General features: G+C 35.7%; 2 protein-coding genes and 1 long non-coding RNA gene across 5 annotated transcripts; 2 read left to right on the forward strand and 1 right to left on the reverse strand.

Annotated features, from left to right (window-relative positions):
- Nucleotides 1-1,706: 1,706 nt before the first annotated feature.
- On the forward strand, nucleotides 1,707-2,623 carry LOC132045104 (VQ motif-containing protein 11-like). The gene has a single exon (XM_059435635.1). It carries the CDS (start codon nucleotides 1,950-1,952, stop codon nucleotides 2,484-2,486), a length of 537 nt encoding a protein of 178 aa, XP_059291618.1. The 5' UTR covers nucleotides 1,707-1,949; the 3' UTR covers nucleotides 2,487-2,623.
- Nucleotides 2,624-7,922: 5,299 nt separating this feature from the next.
- Nucleotides 7,923-19,233, forward strand: LOC132045100 (formamidopyrimidine-DNA glycosylase). 3 transcript variants are annotated; one of them, XR_009412347.1, is made up of 10 exons: nucleotides 7,923-8,238; nucleotides 9,516-9,567; nucleotides 9,847-9,904; nucleotides 10,851-10,919; nucleotides 11,005-11,145; nucleotides 16,925-16,975; nucleotides 17,586-17,663; nucleotides 17,902-18,046; nucleotides 18,300-18,334; nucleotides 18,419-18,522. XR_009412347.1 is itself a non-coding variant. In XM_059435630.1 (10 exons), the coding sequence occupies exons 1-10, from the start codon at nucleotides 8,010-8,012 to the stop codon at nucleotides 18,944-18,946; spliced, it is 1,341 nt and encodes a 446-aa protein (XP_059291613.1). In that variant the 5' UTR covers nucleotides 7,923-8,009; the 3' UTR covers nucleotides 18,947-19,233. The 3 variants fall into 3 exon arrangements, 2 of the variants coding, with proteins under 2 accessions (XP_059291613.1, XP_059291612.1); XM_059435630.1 differs by lacking the exon at nucleotides 17,902-18,046 and adding an exon at nucleotides 17,747-17,846 and having other exon boundaries at nucleotides 18,419-19,233; XM_059435629.1 differs by having other exon boundaries at nucleotides 17,902-18,004; nucleotides 18,419-19,233.
- On the reverse strand, nucleotides 12,012-16,107 carry LOC132045101 (uncharacterized). The gene is made up of 3 exons (XR_009412348.1): nucleotides 15,579-16,107; nucleotides 13,970-15,494; nucleotides 12,012-13,754 (listed from the first exon to the last, which is right to left on the reverse strand). It is a non-coding gene; the product is annotated as an uncharacterized LOC132045101 (long non-coding RNA).
- Nucleotides 19,234-20,263: the final 1,030 nt, after the last annotated feature.

The following is a 20,263-nucleotide window of genomic DNA, read 5'->3' on the forward strand; positions in this document are numbered from 1 at the left end:
ATTTAAGATAATGCCAATGAACTTGTTCCACTTCATATGTTTAGTATTTAATATTTGTTAAAATTTTAATAATTATTATACATATCTATAATTCGTTTCAAAATTATTGAGATCAATTCAATATATTGAACTCATGTTCCATCCGCCTCTACCTACGTATTAACACCAAATATTACTCTAGATGTTGAAGTTTACAAGGCTTTATAGGATACGTAACTGTTGAAAATGATTTACAGCGTGCTCAGGGGCGGATCCACCCTTTAGGATGGGGTGGCCTGGCACTCCTAGGTTGATAATTCTTTTATATACCATAAAGGTGAATTTCTTTGGCCTGCATTAAATATTTGATCTCGCCGCATTTAGTCGCAAATTAGACGAAGATTAATAATTAGTAGACACAACTTTGAATGTCTCGAACATTTTCGACTCGTTTCTTCGTGCTTTTGATCCTTTTTTCGCACCCCTTTTTGGCTCTCCCAATTTTCTATTTACCTTTTTGTTATTTATATTGTCTTTCATCTATTCTATTATTTTATTTGTGATCTAGCGTGAACACACAAATAGAAACTTCAAAATCCCTTAAATTAAGCATTTTTCTTAATCTCAAATATGTGAGTATTTAAATCGAAAAACTTGGGACTCAATAGGAATTTTGGATTGAGATCAAAATTCAATTTATTTTTATTTTTTATAATTTCTTTTGTTTATTACTCCTCCGTCCATGTTTACTTATCTATATTTGACTTGAGGTAACAACTTTTAATAAGCAATAAATAAAATGAGAAATGAATTTGAATACTTAATAATAAGGGTAAAATAGGTATAAAATGGTATATTATGTCTTGTTTTTTCAAACTATACAACTTAAAAGTAAAAGTTGACATATATTTTTAGTATAGTAGACAACTAAAAATGGACGGGGGGAGTGTATTATAAAAAATTGTGACATTCATAATTGTTAAATTCAATTTAAATCACTTTACTACTTAAATTGTGATGAAAATTTCGTAAGCATTGCTTAGAAAAAACATGAAATTTATGATTTATTTTTGAGAACTCGTAGTTTATTTAGTTCTACATTTACTTATGGGGTGTAATTATCTATTGAAGAGTTTTTCTATTATTTTTCTTATTTTGATTGGTGTAATTCCCTCATTGAAGATATTATTTTACTTGTGCAAGTTCATTTTTAAAATACATAAAAGATGCAAGTCCCTTGGCAAAAATGTTAATTTTACCTTCATTGTTAATGGGTGTGATTCCTTGTTTAAGATGTTAATTATGTTCGTTTCTGGATTTTTGAGATGTAATTTTCATATTTGCAAATTGAAAAAGGCGTAATAAACTCAAAAAAGATGGACCCGACTCAACACATTCCTAACAAGATGTACATTGAAGAAAATTATGGTACCCGACATCTTCAAATCCTAGATCCGCCTCTAAGCGTGCTTGACCAAACTTTTAAAATATAAAAATTACTTATATTTTTTCAAAATACTCTCTATTTTAGAAAGTGTTTATCAAGTACTTATTTGGTGAAGGAATAATTACTCATTACCCTGAATCATTCCGGCATTGACTTAATTCAAACGACATTTGTTTTTGTTAAGTTAAAAAAGGTGCTAAGCTTTTAACGTGTGGAGTGGAAATATCAAAACTTCAGTAAATTTGTCAAAACGTAAGAAATATTTTTTGGTTCTGCTGTCCCTATATGCCTCAAAGTCTACTCCTTGGAGTGTCTGACAATATTACAATCCTCGATAAGATGCTCCAAACCAGCAAACTCTGTTTATATATACACATAAAAACACAGCCCAACGGGACGGAACCCAACACTAACAACAATTCTTCATACGCAAAAAAACACACCTCATTTTATGCCTTAATTTCTTCCCGCTTTCTTTTCCTTTCCGTTTCCCTTTCCTCTTCTTCTTCTTCTTCTTACAATCATGGGTTCTAATGGGTCCGACCCGAATTCATCAACACCCAATACCACTTTCGTTCAAGCTGACCCGTCTAACTTCCGGGCCGTTGTTCAAAGACTCACTGGCGCAACCCAAGATTTTTCTTCTGTGAAGCTCCCTGTTACTGGGCCTGGTCCAGCTGGGCCACGTCGACCCGCTTACAAGCTACACGAGCGTAGGCAAAGTGCAAGAAAGCTCGAGATCATGCTTAACAATGGTGGAAGTAGCTTTGGTGGGCCTGCTCTGGGCTTTGGTTGTGGCCCACATTTGTCACCTTCTTCTCCTTCTTCAGCTAGGAAACGAAGCTTTTTGGCTTCGCCAATTTCACCATTGGAAATGCTGACACGTGGAAGTCCGAGATCACCTATTATGGAGGAAGAAGAAAGAGCTATTGCTGAAAAAGGATATTATTTGCATCCAAGTCCATTAAGCACTCCTAGAGGCTCTGAACCTCCTGAACTCTTGCCTTTGTTTCCACTTCAGTCCCCAACTGCAGCTAGAAATGATTCATCATCTAGTTAGTTTAATTAATTAATTAGTGTTGTGTTGTTGCGTCATTTATAAATATATTTAATTATATGAAAGGAATTGATCATGAAGAGGTGGTCTTGTTCTAATGCTGGTCATGTGATTGTGGAATGTGAAATGATCTTGGTACTTGATGTGTCTTAGATGTTTTGAGATTGTGTGTGGTGCCATTTCTCTCTCTGTAGTACAATGTTTAACCTTGCTAGTTGCTACTAAGCTACTAGAATATATTAATAATACTTACTAGTTTATGAGTTCTTAATTCAAATTCTTAAATGGTTTTTTTCATGAATTTGAATTTTGATGGACAGAATTATCTACTACTCCCTCTGTTTTAATTTATTTGAACTCATTTTCTTATTAGTCCGTGCCAAAAAAAATAATCTCTTTCTATATTTGAAAACAATTTACTTTTATGCAATGATTTATAGCCACACAAAATACATGTGACTCATTTTACACCACACGTTTAAAAGTCTTCATTACTTTCTTAAACTCCTTGTCCAGTCAAATGAATTCACATAAATTGAAACGGAAGGAGTATTTGTGTTTGTTGGTGCTCCATGAGAGATAGTAGATACGCATAAAATTAATCGAATACACATAACCTAGCTCGAATATCAAAAATATATTAATATCTTTATTAGTGAACGTTCCTTTTTTGCTCCTAATTTTTTTTTTTAAAAGTTTAGACCGTGTAGTGTCGCTTAGGAGCCGTTTGAACATAGTTTGAAACCACAGTTTAAAATCATGGTTGGACGTGCAATTTGGATATCTTAAGTTGTATCTTCTCTTATAAACATAAAAACCTCACAAGTTATGAAAACTATCAAAACATTCTCAGTTCTTATATAATCTTACTAAATGAGCAAGTTATAGTTCATAACAAAATCAATACGCTACTAGAAGACCTTTTTAAAAAATACAACATCAATTGATCAAACTTTAGTTTAGTAAAAACGAAAATTTAACATGACTAGTAACGAGATTGGTAGACATAAATAAAGGTTGGTGGATGTTAATAAGGTTGGTAGATAGTTGGTGGGAGTAATTTTTAAAAATATCTACCAACTTATGGGTCTCTTTTTACAAAATATAAACGTATGAGTCAAATTTTATATTTAAATTTTTTGAAATCATGACTTTTTGGATGATTTGGGGTTTCAAACCATGAGATGAAATACATGTCCAATGATTTCATCTCATGGTTTCAAACTGCATGTCCAAATGCCTATCTAGAATATGGATTTTTGTATGAATTTAACTGAACCTATTATTTATAGCTTGACCTCTATATATATTCAAGAAATATTTAAAATATTTATAAAAACATATAATTTGAATTTACTTACTCTAAATCCTGATTTGCACGAAGTAATTGAAGCACTGGATTTGGGTTGGTATGCATTCAAGCTAACGTATTCTTTTCTGCATTATTGATTGCACATTTGAAGAAAGGCCAGGGTAGCAATGATAATTCTATATTGCCTGTTGGGGATAACCTTATCCAATGTCCCAACACTGGTGAAACTATGGAATTTAGTAAATCATGTTAGATCGATCAACTATTTACTACTTCAACAACTGGCGTCTTTTGTTTGTTCTCGTACTTTTAAATTTTGTAGGCACAAAGCTATTTGATATTCGCGTTGGTACGTAACAAATACTTGTAACATGTATGAAATAATCAATAAAATAATCAAAATGCGTACAAGTTGGTACCAACACTACTGATATAGAGAAATATACTACTAGTAAAGAGCAGAAAGGGTGAACGTGTAACGAAAGAAATAAGTTCCATAGGAGTTGAAATTATTTTGTATGGCAATTTATGTGACATAGGCTTAGCGCAAGTGCGAACAAAAATAGAATTCCAAATTTAAAGTTTATGAATGTTTATTAGACCTCAAGTTAATACTATAACAATAACTGAATTCATAATTAAATATTTAAAAATAGATTTTTAATATATTTACAAGGTTTGGCTAAAAATTATTAAATTCACGTGAAGCGATAACTAATACCGTAAATCAGGCCTTGAGTGCGAATTAGCCAACCTCTGTTATGGTCAGGCCAACGGCTAGGATCCGTGTTTTGCATTCAATGAGCTGCTTCCTTGCTCTCTTGAAAGCTTCTGAAAATCTATTGTAAAATCTCTTCCTTACACTCGACTCTAGGTTTTTCAATTTATTACACTTCAGCACATTACAAATTCAAAATGCAAGAGGAAGTACAGATAGAGTCGCCCAAATTTAATTTTTCTGTCATTCCAATTCAAATTTTAGGAAGTCAACTTGTTCAGTAATTAATTGGCTACTTACATGTATAGCTGCACGAAACATAAATTGGCAAAATGAATGATCATACAATTGTCACCAGCTAGAGTGCGTGGGAGTTACCTTTGATACTGGGCATACAGGTGCATCTCTATATTCACGCGATTTGTTATTTCCAAATATATATTTTATGCTAAGTTCACACGAAAAAATTTAAAATTCTAAAGTCATTTTAGACAATAGTGTTACCGAGAAAAAAATTTAGTTATAAGATTACATCAATCCATATGAATACAAGACATGTATTGCTATAGCACTTGCATGTAGTACCTTAGCAGCAATTCGATGTTGGAGTCTACGGTACAATGGTTGGTCTTAAGGTTTCTTTTGCTATTTCATATATTTTTTTTTTTTCATAAAAAAATGTTCTATTGAAAATTTGAATTTCCGCTAAATCAAGCACGACGAAAAAGAACGAAAAGTTGCCATACATTCCTACATACTACTATTAATTTGCAACTTGACCTATACATATGGCCATTTTCTTCCTTGGTGTGCGTGTATATATTTAAGGATGGAGCTAGAGTATAGGTTATGGGTTCGGCGAACTCAATAGCTTTATTTTAAATTTTGTATCTATTTTAATAAATTCTTGAATATATGTACAAATTAAACATTTCAAACTTAGTAACCTAACGTAAGCTTCTTGTTTTAAACGCGCATATACTTACAGGCACGTAAAGAGAGCATTTTTACCTTAGGGGATATATACTCTCGACATATAACGTCATCCCAAGTTAGATGACAAACTAGCCTTACAAGAAAAGGACAATTAATATTGTTCGTAAATTTTACATATCATTTGTAATCGTTAGTGTGCACTTGAAGGGTGATGGAGTTCAAATTAAAAACAAAAAGACAGCAGGAAAAAGCGAGAGAAGTTGAAGACTTTCTAGAATATTTTAGTTATGAGAATGGGAAAAAAATCTCGACAACCAGTGTTTATATTAAATCAACAAATACACAATATACGGTATTAAACTTTTTAATCACTTAACCAATAGTAATTGGTATACATTCTAACTTTATTGTATCTCTCGACCATGATAAAATTGATGTGATTTGATGTTAATATGGGATGCGATGGAGTATTTTCCGATGCTTGATGTTTCAAAATCAAATATTGTGCGTAGGATCAGTACTTCAATCCGAAGATTAAGGTCTTGTAAAAGAATATTGAGTAAGAAAGAAGGGTCGATTGAGGTGACTGTCGAAATACCAAATTTGTCAAAAGAAGGCAGGTGTTATCGTGGAAGAATGGAATCACGAAACAATAGCTGCAAATTGGATTAGTTTTGATTTGTGATAGAATATTTGATTAGTCATACTAAAATCTGCATAGATGCGGAATACATTCCAAAACACGTATTTAGTTTTAAATTGGATAAAAGACCTACTTCCGACAATACCCTCGTGTATTCGACATTATTGATACCATTATCTATTTTATTTATTATTATCTATCACTAAACAAAAATAATTAGCACACTATAATCTAATTATTGTGTTCATCCTCAAAACATGTTAGCTTTACTTAAGATCAAATAAATTGTCCAATGCCTTTACGCTTAATACTAAAACACTATTACAAAAGATGAGATGGAAAATTGGAAAGGTACTAAATAAGACATGGTTAACTGAAGTATTAATACAAAAGATATTTTTTTGTTCTCCCCATACTCTCATGCAGGTACTGCTAATTTGGACGTGTTAAAATCGAGATGGACTATTTCATAACTCAAAAGGATAAATAAATATCCCTAAACTATTCCAAAAAATATGAAAATCAAACTCCAAGAAAGGGGTTTGAAGTTGAATAAGGTGCCCATTTTAAAAAATAAAATAATTGATATGAATATTTTACAAACAATATCCATATTAATTGATGTTTACTTTCAGATCTTGAAAAATAATTTAATGAAGAAATAATTAATATTAAAGGTAAAATATGAAGAGAATTTTTTTTTTAAATATGTTAAAAGTGATAAATAAAAGCAAAAATTAAATTTTGAATATAGAGGACAAGTAATATTCATGAGGCAATAAATTATGGGAAAATTTCATAAATGACTACATTTTAAGGGTTAAAAATCTGGCATAGCAACATTTTGCTTATTTACAGCTAGTAGCTACTTTTTTGTTTGCTGTATTCATTTTTTTTCGTATTCAATTTTTGTTTTCGCCGTATTCATGACTAAAATAATTTTTTTCCCCCCCGTATTCATGAAATAATTATTCGTATTCATAAATTGGCTTATTTTATTCATGAATACAACAAGTAAAAAAGCTGAATACATATACACCAATAATTACACAAATACATCATATTTTCCGATATGTATACAACGGATACGGGCGAAAAATCGTATACAACATAGATACACCAAAAAATTAACAAATACAAGCGAAAAACATTGTATACACGGTAAATATACAACAAATACAGCGAAAAAATTAATGAATACAATGAATTGTATGCTAAAAAATTAATGAATACACTGAAAAAGAAACGTGATTTTTCAGATCCGGTACCGGAATTTGATCGGAAAAGCCACCATCGGCTAGACTCCGACAAAGCAACACTTGTCGACGGTGAAGATCTGATGTATATCTGGTCGATCCGGAAAGATTTGACCGCATCCGACCGTCAAAGTTCGCCGGAGAAGGATGGAAGGCCAATCGGTGAAGATCGATTTATATAGCTGCCCGTCAAAGTTCGCCGAGAGAAGGACGAGAGGCCAATCGGTGAAGATGATATATCCTGGGTCGGATCCGACCAAGATCTGACCATAAAAGTTTGCCGGAGAAAGGTCGTGGTGGTCGGCGACAGAGCAGGGGTGGGGGAGAGGGGGGAGAGAGAGATGGAAGGATTGAGTTGGAAGTGAATAATGTGATGATGGGGTATTTTACTTTATATATATATATATATAGCTATAAGTTGTATTTAACATATAATTAATAGCTATGGAATATAATAATTTTAAACTATAGCTACTAAATATAAATATGTAGTAATGTTAGTTATCTTACGTAGTTATCCATAAATTAATAAAGGGTAAATACGAGACAAATGACAAATATCTTTTGCCTTGTAAAACCCTCGCTTACAAAACCCCTGGAGACGAAGCGCGCGAAACTCCATTAGTTTTCCAGAGAAACTCAACTCAACTAAGCTTGAAAAATGCCAGAGCTTCCAGAGGTAGAGGCAGCTCGAAGAGCCATTGCGGACAACTGTATTGGCAAGAAGATTGTTAAAGCTATCATCGCCGACGATCCCAAAGTCATCGACGGCGTCTCTCCCATGGATTTCAAAGCTTCTCTTGAGGGAAAAACCATCGTAGCTGCTAATCGCAAAGGAAAGAACATGTGGATTGAGCTCGATTCCCCTCCTTTTCCTACTTTCCAGTTTGGTGAGCTTACTCTTACTCTTCTTCTTTGCATCTGAAAATTGACCTCCCAAATGTTTGTTGTTATAAAAGTTCCATTATTAAGAAACTCTGCTAAAAAGCTTATGTATTTGCATGTCTGGAATAGCCACCTACACTGTTAGTTTTCTTTTGTCAATGAATGACATTCACCAGTGTGGCGCTGAGTAACCCTAGCTTTTGGTTATCTTATACTGCTGTCTTGTGGCTTTACAGCTTGTCTGGATGGTTGTTACCTATTGTATTGTACTCTGTTGTTAGTTTAAATATAATGTTTGTTTTGATTGTTACTTTAATTTTATTGTATCTTATCGTTAAATCCATCGTCATGTAACGGCGAAAAGTTCAATTTTGTGTGATTGTGTCTTTACCTTAATTTTTTTTTTCTCATTTTGTCTTTAATTAATGTCTAATAATCTTATTTTATTTTTTACCCTACCTTTTTTATAGTAGCTCTACCCCATACCCTACTTTTCATGTAGGTTTATCCTTCAAATTGCTAAGGTGTGACATTATGTAACAACTGAAAACAATTTATCTTATACTGCTGTCTTGTGGCTTTAGTTATCCTTCATATGCATAAAAAACAGGGTGGAGGAAAACTTTAAGAAATGGCTCTATGTATCCCTTTTGTTGTGATTGGTTTTGTCCATTGTGCCGGGGAAGAGGCGAGGTGTTGGGAGATCAATTGTAATCATTATTCCTACTTAGTGCAGAGTCTTCTTTGACAAGTAAGAACCTGAAGGCAGAGCCACAAAGGGGCAAAACATAATGATAGTAGGTTACTGATGTTGTGTCATGTCAATGAAGATGCCTGAAAAACGAGAGAACTCTGTTCAATTATTCCAAATCATAGGCTAGTGAAGATGCCATGCCTATGATTTACTTGCTTATTGGTTTGCTATGATCTTCTATTAGTCCCAAGTTATTTTGTGGTTGTTACTGCAAGTTCCTTTTGAGGAGGGCCAGATCTAAGACGGGGATCTTAATGATATATCTCCTGGCAGCTGATAAACCATTTTGGTGTGCTATATGCTTTCCTCCGAATCAAATTGCTCTCAGACACAAATATCTTTTACCATTAAGCTATTGATGAAGTTCCCATACTCATGTCTGGCATTTTAACTCTGCCTTTCCTTAGTGTTAATTGAGGTTTTATCTCTACAACAGAATAGACTGTCTATCAGATTGGAAAATAATAGCATCTCTGTTGCTTAGTTTATTTGTTTGGCCTCTTATATTTTCTTGACAACTATGGTCAGGAATGACGGGTGCTATATATATCAAGGGAGTTGCAGTTACAAAATATAAACGGTGAGTGTTAATGTCATGTTGTGCTGGTCAAGCATGTAAAGCTATTCATTTTGCAAACTGATGCACAATAAAAGGTTTAAGGGTCACAACCTGTCTACCCAGATTATGGAAAGTTCCTCATTTACTTATCCCAAAAAAATGTTCTCGAAAGTGTTTGATTAGTGGACTGCTTCAGGAATTGACAATGTCAAATTAGTTTCTCATCTAATCTGTGATATTGTTCAAAGAAAAGAATGAATTCATCTTCAGCACTTATAACAAATGTAAAAATTGTTCTAGGTCTGCGGTAAAAGACGATGAGGAGTGGCCTTCCAAGTACTCAAAGGTTTTCCTTGAGGTATGTTTACTCTTTAGAACAAGTTAATGTGTCAGTCATGTCTTCTTTTTTTAATTGCTAACAAAGATTGTGGCATACATTAATAACCGTAAAGTTAACAGTAGATTCATAAAAGGATAGTGGTCTGAGGTGATTTTCTGACACAGATAGAATCAATGAAAGCAAATGTGGGTGTAGAAGCACACCGATGCATGGAATTCCTCAATGCACAAAATATAGAACCATTTCCATCTGAACGAGGCACACATTTCAGAATCATCTTCCGTCTGTACAAGGCTTCTTTTACCTTCTCTAGTCCTCTTGAAATATAAAAGATCATCATATACACAGCATAGTCCAAGCGAACCCACTTAATATCTTTACTGAACTATGACCTACTATCATACTTACAAATTTTAACGTATTTTTTTGTAAGTTACTAGTGGCATTTAAATCAACCACCTTGTTGTATTAATTATCTACCTCATTTAACTGGACTAGATGGACCATCAACAACAACAACATACCTAGTGAAATCCCATAAAGTGGGGTCTGGTGAGGGTAGAGTGTACGTAGACCTTACCCCTACCTTAGGAGGTAGAGAGGCTGTTTCCAGTAGACCCTCGGCAGATGGACCATGAAAAATAATTTTGCATTTTGGGGTCCTATTTCTGTATGTTAAAAAAAAGTGGATTGAAGCCTTTGGTTGTGAATGGAAATAACTTGTGGCAAGGCTGATATGGTGATGACTTACTGGTAATTATGTCGTAATCTGTTTGCTGTAGATTGCATTCATTCTCTTCAGTTAGAATATTAAATATTGATAATTTCAGAATCATCTTCTGCTTCTCCCTTTTTCTTCATCCACTTATTTTGCTCCTTTATCTCCTTTGCCATTATTTTAGAGATCAAACTGGCACATGAATGTAGCTACTGATGACTGTGGACACCTTTCAAACTTTTGTAGTTGGATGATGGTTTGGAGCTTTCATTTACTGATAAGAGGCGGTTTGCAAGGGTCCGCTTACTGGAGAATGTAAGATGATATTATCGCCAATCCTTGGATAATTCCCCTGGAACAAAATCTTGAATGTTATCTCCCAATGAATTTGTCATTGCAGCCGGTTTCTGTTCCTCCAATATCTGAGCTTGGTCCGGATGCGCTGTTGGAGCCAATGACTGCAGACGAGTTCTATAAAGCTTTGAGCAAGAAGAAGAATGGGAAAAGGTCAAAAGAAATTAAGGCTTTATTACTTGACCAGGTTAGAAACCGTTTTCTACTTCTCTATGATTAAGGTTAGGAACTTTTGGGGAAAGGTCAAACGTAATCCTTTAAAACACGTATTTTATTGACATAGTCGGTATCTGACTTTTTTCCCCTTGTTTTCTTGTTTTCTTTTGAGCCGAGGGTCTTTCGGAAACAGCCTCCCTACCTTCCAAGGTGGGGGTAAGGTCTGCGTACATTTAACCCTCCTCAGACCCCACACTGTGGGATTCAACTGGGTATGTTGTAGTGAGTAAGATGTGCAAAATTTTAGGATGAAGGAATATTCATTCTCAGCAAAGCTATTGTCACGTTATACATTGCTTGTTCATTATTGGTGGCAACAGCTTGTCGTAGGAGGTGTAAACCATCCTGTAGCCTGGTAAGAAAATCTATACGTACCTAGAAGTAGAGTGCCATAAATCAATTCCTTCTGTGTGTAACCTTTCTATTAAGTCGATTACACACCCATCAGTCCTAGCTAACAAGTTAAGGTTAATATCTATCCACAGAGAGCGTTGACAAGTCCTTGAAAAGATTATTCTTCGCAACTCCCAACACCTAAGGGTTTTCAAGTAAAGATATATAAAATGTCTTTCCGAACCTAACACAATACCTTAATGTAAAATCTCAGATCAGAGGTAAATGACGTTCCTGGATGGAAATAAAAAGTAACAACACAGACTAAATTGGAAACATGGTGAGAGCATTAATAAACTAACACTGCCGAAATTCTGCTTAGCGTCCTTCTTACTCCATACTTCAGGTCCACAACTTTCTCTACGATGATCTCTATAATATGTGTTGGAAGCCTTGAAAGAGATGGTTATGCCGTTGAGATGTTGATGTTAGTCTTGCAACACTAAGTTCAAGGTGCTAAATGGAATAACAATTTGTTGTAAAAGTTCTACCACCCCACACAGAGCTTTATAGAATGGAACCTTGCCGCAAAAAATTTTGTATTAATTACTACATTGTTGCGGGTAAACATGAAGAGATAGAGTACCATCATTACAAAGTTGATAAATACTGTACAGTTTAAGAAAATTCAACATAGGTTGAATACACGAGGGATTTAGCTCCTCTCCATGTACCCAAGTTCTTACTTGGATGGGTGACACATGTCCATTTTATTATACGAATAATAGTGTGTTGTGTCTTGCTATTTATTATACCTTAATCTTATTTATACGTTAAAAACTACTTCTTTATTTTACGTCTTGCTGTTTATCATACGAATGATAGCGGATCATTTAAAAAAAAAAAATTACTAGTTAAGAAGTAATTAGGTCATAAAGTGTTCATCACTAAAATCTATTTATTCTCCATCATGCTATTCACTATTTTTTTCAGCTTATACAGTTCGCGAAGAAGTGGTATGTCACGTTCAGACAATAGAGCCCTTTTTGTTCCCGTTAGTAGTTGCTCAACTTGTCCCTATTCCTTTTCTTTCAATTTCAACCTCTCCTTAGTGCATCCAATCTTATAGTCTCATCTTCCCACTTCAAGCGTTATAGTTCTTTTTCTAGTCCATATTTAAGTGAAATGCATTGTTACGATAGTGTATCTTCTCATGCAAATCGATATTTCTCATCTGTAGTAAACATTGCAAATATCAAATATCTTAGACAATTTAATCGTGAAAATTAAAATTAAAATCAACACGACTAATCAACCTCAATTGGTTTTGACAAGGTTCCTTCGTCATATTGCTTCTTGAACAAAAGCTCATTGAAGCCCGCAAGGCGAATTTCAACTTCAAACCTCAAAATTGTAGTTGAATTTGGTAACATCTTAAAAACAAGATGATCTCCTACCTTTATATTATTATTGACTACAAACTTTCTCCATCCATTTTTGGGTCTTAATGTGCCCCTATATCTGGAAGATTTTACAAATTTTACTCAGTAGATACTATATCGGAAATGGCTAATTTAGCAACAAACTATGCATTTCATCATCTATAAAACATCCAAATATACATCATACAAAGCCATACTTTGTAAGTGTTAGCATTTCTTGCCCAAAGATTTGGATAGCTGAATTCAATCTACACTCAAGTATCCATACGTTGATCATCCATAACGAACTCAATAAACCTCAGGCTGTAAGGACCACATGATGTACCCGAGAGATTTTGTGGGACTTTAGGATGGCGACTTATCTTCCACTCCTTGTTCAGCTTCTCTTTTCCCAAATATTCGAACATATTAAACATTACCATTCTCAAAAAAAAAAAAAAAAAAATTCAAACATATTACCGCAACATTTGAGGAACTTGGGAGACATCTTTTTAAGCGGTTTGGCTAGCTTTTCCAGTGATTTTGTTTTGGTTAGTGAAATGTTGCCGTCATATATATCAATCTTGGCTTCTCCATCAGGAAAATAACAGTGCATAAGTGGTTTTCTCCAATGTCCCACACACAAAAAATCCTTTTTGCCCCTAGCCAAGGCATACCATCTGGTTCTGGACGCGCACCTTTAGCATAACCCAATAGAGAATCGTCGAATCCAAATTCGTCGATCACTGTTCCCAATTCCTCCTTCTGCTCCTTTCACTCTCTGTCTTCAGTTCCTTATATGTGAGTGTCAACACGTTACAAAAATCTGCATCCACAATGACATCGTCGGGAACGTAGTATTCTTCGAACAGTGTACTGCTTCTCTGCATCAAAACCATTATTTCTGCATGTGCTGCAGAAAATAAACTTTATACGTGTAACTTCTAAATAGTAATTCATTAAAAAAGATATGCGTAAGACTAGTAGAATGTTTATACGTCGAACAATAATACATGCAAATCTTGCAGGAAGTTTACTTACCTCGGTATCAAACCACGTATTCATTTTTTTCAATTCATCAAGCCATGCGACATCAAAGGAACGGGTGAGATATACCTTCAGTTCATTAGGTTCCTATTTTTCCCACTTAAAGTACTCTCTCCCTCTCTCCACCAATTAATCTGTAGAGCTGACACTGCCTCATAACAACACCCTCCATTTCAACCATGCGGCGGCTGGCGAAAACCAACAATCTCCTTTTTTGATCCAGATTTTTTTCCAGAATCACATTGTATTGTTTTTTCAGCACTGCCAGAATCACATTACTCTGGCCTTAACCCTGCGGATTCTCTTCCGGCCTCTCAAGAAGCTTCTTAAATTTCTCTTCCAGCCCCTCCAGAAAATTCTTGTTTTGCTCTTCCATTCTCCTAACACAATTCTCATTTGGCTCTCTCACATTCTTTTTTTTTCATCCAGTGTCTCTGGAGTCTCCTTAGAACACTCTTACATCCCCTCTAGAAACTTGTTATTTGCCTCATCCAAGCGTGGCAAGATGTACTTTTTCTTGATCTTCCACGTATCCCCGCCTATCTTCAGCTAGGGGACCAAGAATTTTCTTATATTCTCCATCCAGCGTCTCAAGAGACTTCTTTGCTGCCTCTTCTAGTCTCTTTTAGTTCTCTTCACTTGCTTTTTTCAGGTCCTCTAGCATCTGCTCAAAATACTGACCTGGCTCTCCCACGTTCTTCATTTCATCCAGCGTCTCAAGTCTTCTTATGACGCTCTTCCAGCCCCGCCAGAAACTTCTTATTTGCCTCATCAAGCTTGTCAATATGTATTTTCTCTTTCTCTTCCACATATGCATGCCTATCTTCAGCTAGGGGACCAAGAATCTTCTTGTATTGCCTCTCTTTTGGTTCTCTTCACTAGCTTTCTTCAGGCCCTCAAGCATCTGCTCAAACATTAGCTGCATCCTCCCCAACAACCAACTGGGTATCTCTGGATCAGGGCCACGGTGGAACAAAATGCCTCTGGCCCCTATTGTACCTACACCGCTTGAACCCCCTTCCTCACAGGCAACATTGACTCCTCCCCCTACCGAACCCTCACCAGGTTCTACACCATCACCCCCTCCAGATTGGATTTGCTGTGGTAGGGATATTGGAAGAGTTTGCAGACCAGCAGACAGTTTTGACAAGGCTGTCACCCCTTCCAACTCTTCCTTAACCTATCTATCTTGTCATCTGGTATATCAACTTCATGCGGCACAAAGTCCCTCATGTACTTTTGAATCACCTCGCGAGAGGTAGGGACAAGGGAAGGATGCACAACCCGTCTGCAGTCATGACACAGAATAATATCTACGTCGAATCAAACAACATTAAACGAATCTTGAAAATAAAAAACTTGATATTACAACGGCTTCACATGTTTTGCGTCAAACTGATCTATTTGGTGCCTGAGGGTGGCTCTTAATGACACTGCATCTCAGCATCCTTGGCAGTACCTTCGAATTTGCACCGACGACTATACGTTCAATCGATGGTATAGCTTCAAATACCCAAGCCTTGCAATAAAAGATGGATTGTAAAATCAGTACAACACGACAAATTATTAATTACACATAAAATACACAGAGACGATAATACACCTGGTGAAGTGATACCAAGAATGCAGGAATTTGATATCTGTGAGGTTTTTCCTTTTGTTCAAGGTTTATGACAAATCTCTTATGCACCTTTTTCCAGTTGATTTTTTAAGGCTAGTCTATAGCCCGTCAAAGGGTTCATGCGACCCCATGGATAATTCTCAAAGAGGGACTTTCTTGTGTGTGTCAGCAGCCATTGAAACATATTGCACAAACCAGACCAAGATCAGCTTAACCGTATCTGCTAGCGTGAATTCCTTTGGATTTTTTTTTAATCTTCAGTAGGAATTCTTGATCCACACTCAGATTGTCGGCATGGACCCTTTCAACCAGATCTTTCACACTCTTACTTCTGGTAGCCTCCTTCAATTATACACTGGTGGGTTGAGGCCGCAATTTAGTTCAGTCATGAGTGCGAACTCCCTCAAGTCAAAATAGAGAGGCCTGTCGTGAAACATGACCCGTAGCTCATTTTTCTTCGAACATTTTATTCCATGAATAAGCATATCATGGACCAGATGTGAGTTGAAAGTCCATTCCCAGACATGGGTAGAAATTTCCTGAAACAAATTCTCTTGAATTTGTCCAAGATTTTTACTTTCTTTAGCGCTTTCTTGAATTTGACAAATTTGCCGAAGGAACACCTCTTCCTCGTAGATAAATAAGGCACCTTGGATAAAACAATCGTGAAGCCATAGGAGGATATGCCAACGGTCTTCACGGGATCGGGTATTGAAGCAGTGTCGGAATCCTCCGACCCTCCCAAATCAGTTTCCCCGGTTGCATCTGAATTCTTGTACTTACAGACATATAATCAGTTCGGCGGAGGGGTTATTGTAGTATTTCAGGTGAAGTAACTTGGTATGGGGATCTCAGAGGAAAGAGGCAATGAAAAGTCATACGGATTTGGACCTGGGAAGATATGTTGACAGAAAATTTGGGCTTGTTTTGTAGGATAACTACATCTGAATTTCAGATGGCAAGCACAGTGTTTATAACTTGATTCATATCACTACCTACTAGTATAAAGTTAACTTTGCGCATCAACTGCTTAAAAGATACTGCATATCTGAGCGGTGACATCTATCAATGAATGCTTTTATGCGTGAAGAGATATCTGTATTTCTGCTGCTATCCTAGTCTGAACAATCATTGCTATCCAGTTAAATAGGAGCCAGCATGTGGTAAAAGTTAGATTCAGTAGCATATAATTGAAACTGCCTTGCTGTATAGACAGTACTTTTTAATAAGGAAAGAGAAAAAGCTATGTCACCCTTTAAATTCATTAGCAGTTTTAGCCAGGTTTCTAGTAGGTATTATAAATTTGTTTCCTGCTGTTGTTTCTGCAGAGTTTTATTTCAGGAATTGGCAACTGGATTGCAGATGAAGTGCTATATCAGGTGTTTGTGCTCAACTCTTGGCCATAATACTAGATTTTTGAGTTTCTTAGATTTACGTTTTACTGCAACTTACAAATTTTGCTGACTTATTTGCTCATTCAAAGTCTAGGTACTATTTTCTTTAATATATGGACATATTTGTCTCTTAATTTTGTGAGATTACACTGGGTATGTTGTTATATGGAAAAATTTGTCTCTTCATTTTCGCTGTAAGCATATCTGTTGTTTCCTTTCTTCGGTTACTGTATTATTTGTTGTTGCTACTGTTCTTTTATCCATTATTTTTTACTTGGCTTCTTCACTACTGTATTTACTTTTCTTATTGATTTTGATATGCTTTACTTGAGCCGAGGGTCTATTAGAAACAGCCTCTCTACCTTCACAAGGTAGGGTAAGGCTGCGTACAACCCCTCCCAGAACCCACTTGTGGTATTACACTGGGTATGTTGTTATTTTGCTTACAGTTATTTTAGTTATAAGCAATTCAAGGTGTTTGGATACAGACTGATGTTGCTAGCAGATTTTTGCATTATCTTGTAAATTTGACCAAATAAAAGAAAGCTCCAATTGGAAATTTTTGTGATTAACTTTGTCAAGTTTCTTTTGACAGGCAAGAATCCATCCTATGCAGTCTGCTTCAAGCATATCCAAAGAGGGCTGTGCAACGTTGCTGAAGTGCATTAACGAGGTAGGTCTCTGTCTGTTGCAATCACTTATCATTTGTATAGGATTGCTTTCCTCATGGCTAGCTATTGGAGATGATACTTCTAGGTTATAGAATTTGCGGTTGAAGTGGATGCTGATTGCAGCAGCTTCCCTTCTGAATGGTTGTTTCATTACCGATGGGGCAAAAAGGCTGGAAAAGTTAATGGTGAGATAGTTTTCCATATGCATCCCCATTTTGACACAGAAATGTATGTTCACAGGTCATCGAAAAAGCTGTTGAAGTTGGGGCAGATAGTAGTCAGTATCCTACTAGTTGGATTTTCCATTCCCGGGAAAAGAAACCTGGCAAGGCCTTTGTTGATGGTTTGGCTCCTCACCTTTAAGCTACTCCCTGGTTGGGTTCTGGTTATTCTCATCATCCTTGCTCATCATATCCACATTGTAGTGAACTAGATATTTTTTGTTTTGTTTTGTAATAGCCTGACGATAGATTAAATAGCTTTGCATACTTATATAATTTTTTTTTAAAAATTGATCTGCTTGCTTGTGCTCATTGTTCTGCCCGGATTTTAGTTAAAAATTCTGCAGCTTTTTATATGCTTGCCATTTTAGTTTTTCTACATGGAAAACAATTGACAGAAAATTCGGTATTTTGCAGGGAAGAAAATAGAATTTATCACGGCCGGTGGCAGGGTATGGCTCTGTAACACTATTTTCTGGTGTAACTGTCTCAAGTGTGATCTAGATAATGACACTTTTTTTTTTTTTAAATGCTAGACATCAGCATTTGTGCCGGACCTACAAAAGAATACGGGAGCTGAATCTGCAAAAGCAGCAGGTAAACGGCAACAGGGCAAAGTTCAGAGAGTCAAGCATAATAATAGTGATGGTCAAGATGAAGAGGCAGAAGCTGGGAAATCCGAGGTGAAGCAGCGTGGGACAAATACCAAAAGAGCTTCTACTAACAAGAAGTCGAAGGAAAGCAATAGTGACAATGATGAAAATGATAGTGATGAAGGTCTAAAGAAGCCTTCTGGAAAATCAAAGCAAAACAGGAGCTCCAAGGGAAAAGATGGTGATCAAAAGAAGAAACCTAGAGGAACAAATATGGCTGCGAAAAGAAAACTAGAGGAAAGTGATGATGAAATCAACGACAATAGTGATGCTAGTGGGGGTGATAATGATAATGAGCAGAGCAAGGATCGCAAGCTTTCAAGTAAAACACAATCAAAGGGGAAGAAGACCACCAAACAAGCGGCTGAACAGAGGCAGACTAGGAATAAGCCGTCCAAGAAGCAGAAATAACTTATCATCTAAGTATTAAGTATTGGTGAAAAAGAAAGCAGTACCAAGTGTGCAATTTTGTCAACTTAAAGGAAGTGCTAGTAGCTATTGTTTTGTTGGGATCACAAGTTTGTAATCGCCGGTGAATAGCTACTAAAGCAGTATGATGACATGACTGTAATATTTCACCAACGGTTTAGGCCTAGACTAAGGTTCACTGTGGGATGTATATTGCAAACCTCTGAACTTCCTTTAAGGAAATATTAATTAAGTCATCGCTGTCGAAAACACCGGAGACAATTCCTTCCTCTTAAGTCTTCCTCATAATTTGCATCTTTCATTTCTTCAGCTTCTGCTTGAACATCAAATATTAGTTTCTCCGGTACAGCCACAGTTCCATCATTGTTTGTACTGAATTTCTGACCGGAGAATGAATCTCTGGAGCAGCCGAGAGCTTGATGCCTTCTTGCCAATCAGTTGATCCGCAAGTAAGCTGTTTTGTTGCTATTTCTGGCAGGTTGATGGATGCCAAAATTTTCACGTTAGTCATATATATCATGAATCGGGTTCTTTATATTCATATCCAGATTTGATACACAACAAATTGTTGAAACTTTGTCACAACTTGTCTACTTGATGACAAATTAGAATAAGAACACTTTCCCAATCTTAGATGATACATGACAGCAGACTTTGACGGAAAATATTTTATTTATATGAACTCAATAAATCTCTGAATGCTCTCTACAATCTCCACAATCTCTCTTGTTATGAAAATAGCTAGTAGCACCCTTATTTATAATAGTAAGAAATCTATTTTAACTCAAAACAGGAAAACTTATTCCTATACTAATTTGATTATAAATCCTAACTAGACATGAATTAAAATATCAAATTCTAACCAGTTTTGGTTTCCTATAATTTTGAATTATTATTTTCAACATTCTCCCGTAATTCAAACTTGTATATCTAATTCTTGATCCACTTGTCATAATTTTGTTGAAGCACGTAAGCAGCAACCTCGTTGATGCTCTTGTCACCAACCATCAATCAATTGTTGAAGCACTTTATCTTCAACTTTCATAATCGTTGGAACACTTTTTCTCCAACATTCTAATTTGTTGAGGCACTTTCTCATCAACCTTAAATTGTTGAAACATTTTCTCTTCAACTTTAAATTGTTGGAGCACTTCTCTCCAACTCCCATTATTTTTTTAATTTGGTTATGTTGGAGCACTTCGCTCTAACTCCCATTATTTTTTGTCTTGGTTGTGTTGGAGCACTTCTCTCCAACTTCCAATAGTCGGAACACTTCTCTCCAACACCCATTATCTTTTT

This window comes from Lycium ferocissimum, unplaced genomic scaffold (assembly GCF_029784015.1).
Source record: "Lycium ferocissimum isolate CSIRO_LF1 unplaced genomic scaffold, AGI_CSIRO_Lferr_CH_V1 ctg60, whole genome shotgun sequence".
Classification (NCBI taxonomy): domain Eukaryota; kingdom Viridiplantae; phylum Streptophyta; class Magnoliopsida; order Solanales; family Solanaceae; genus Lycium; species Lycium ferocissimum.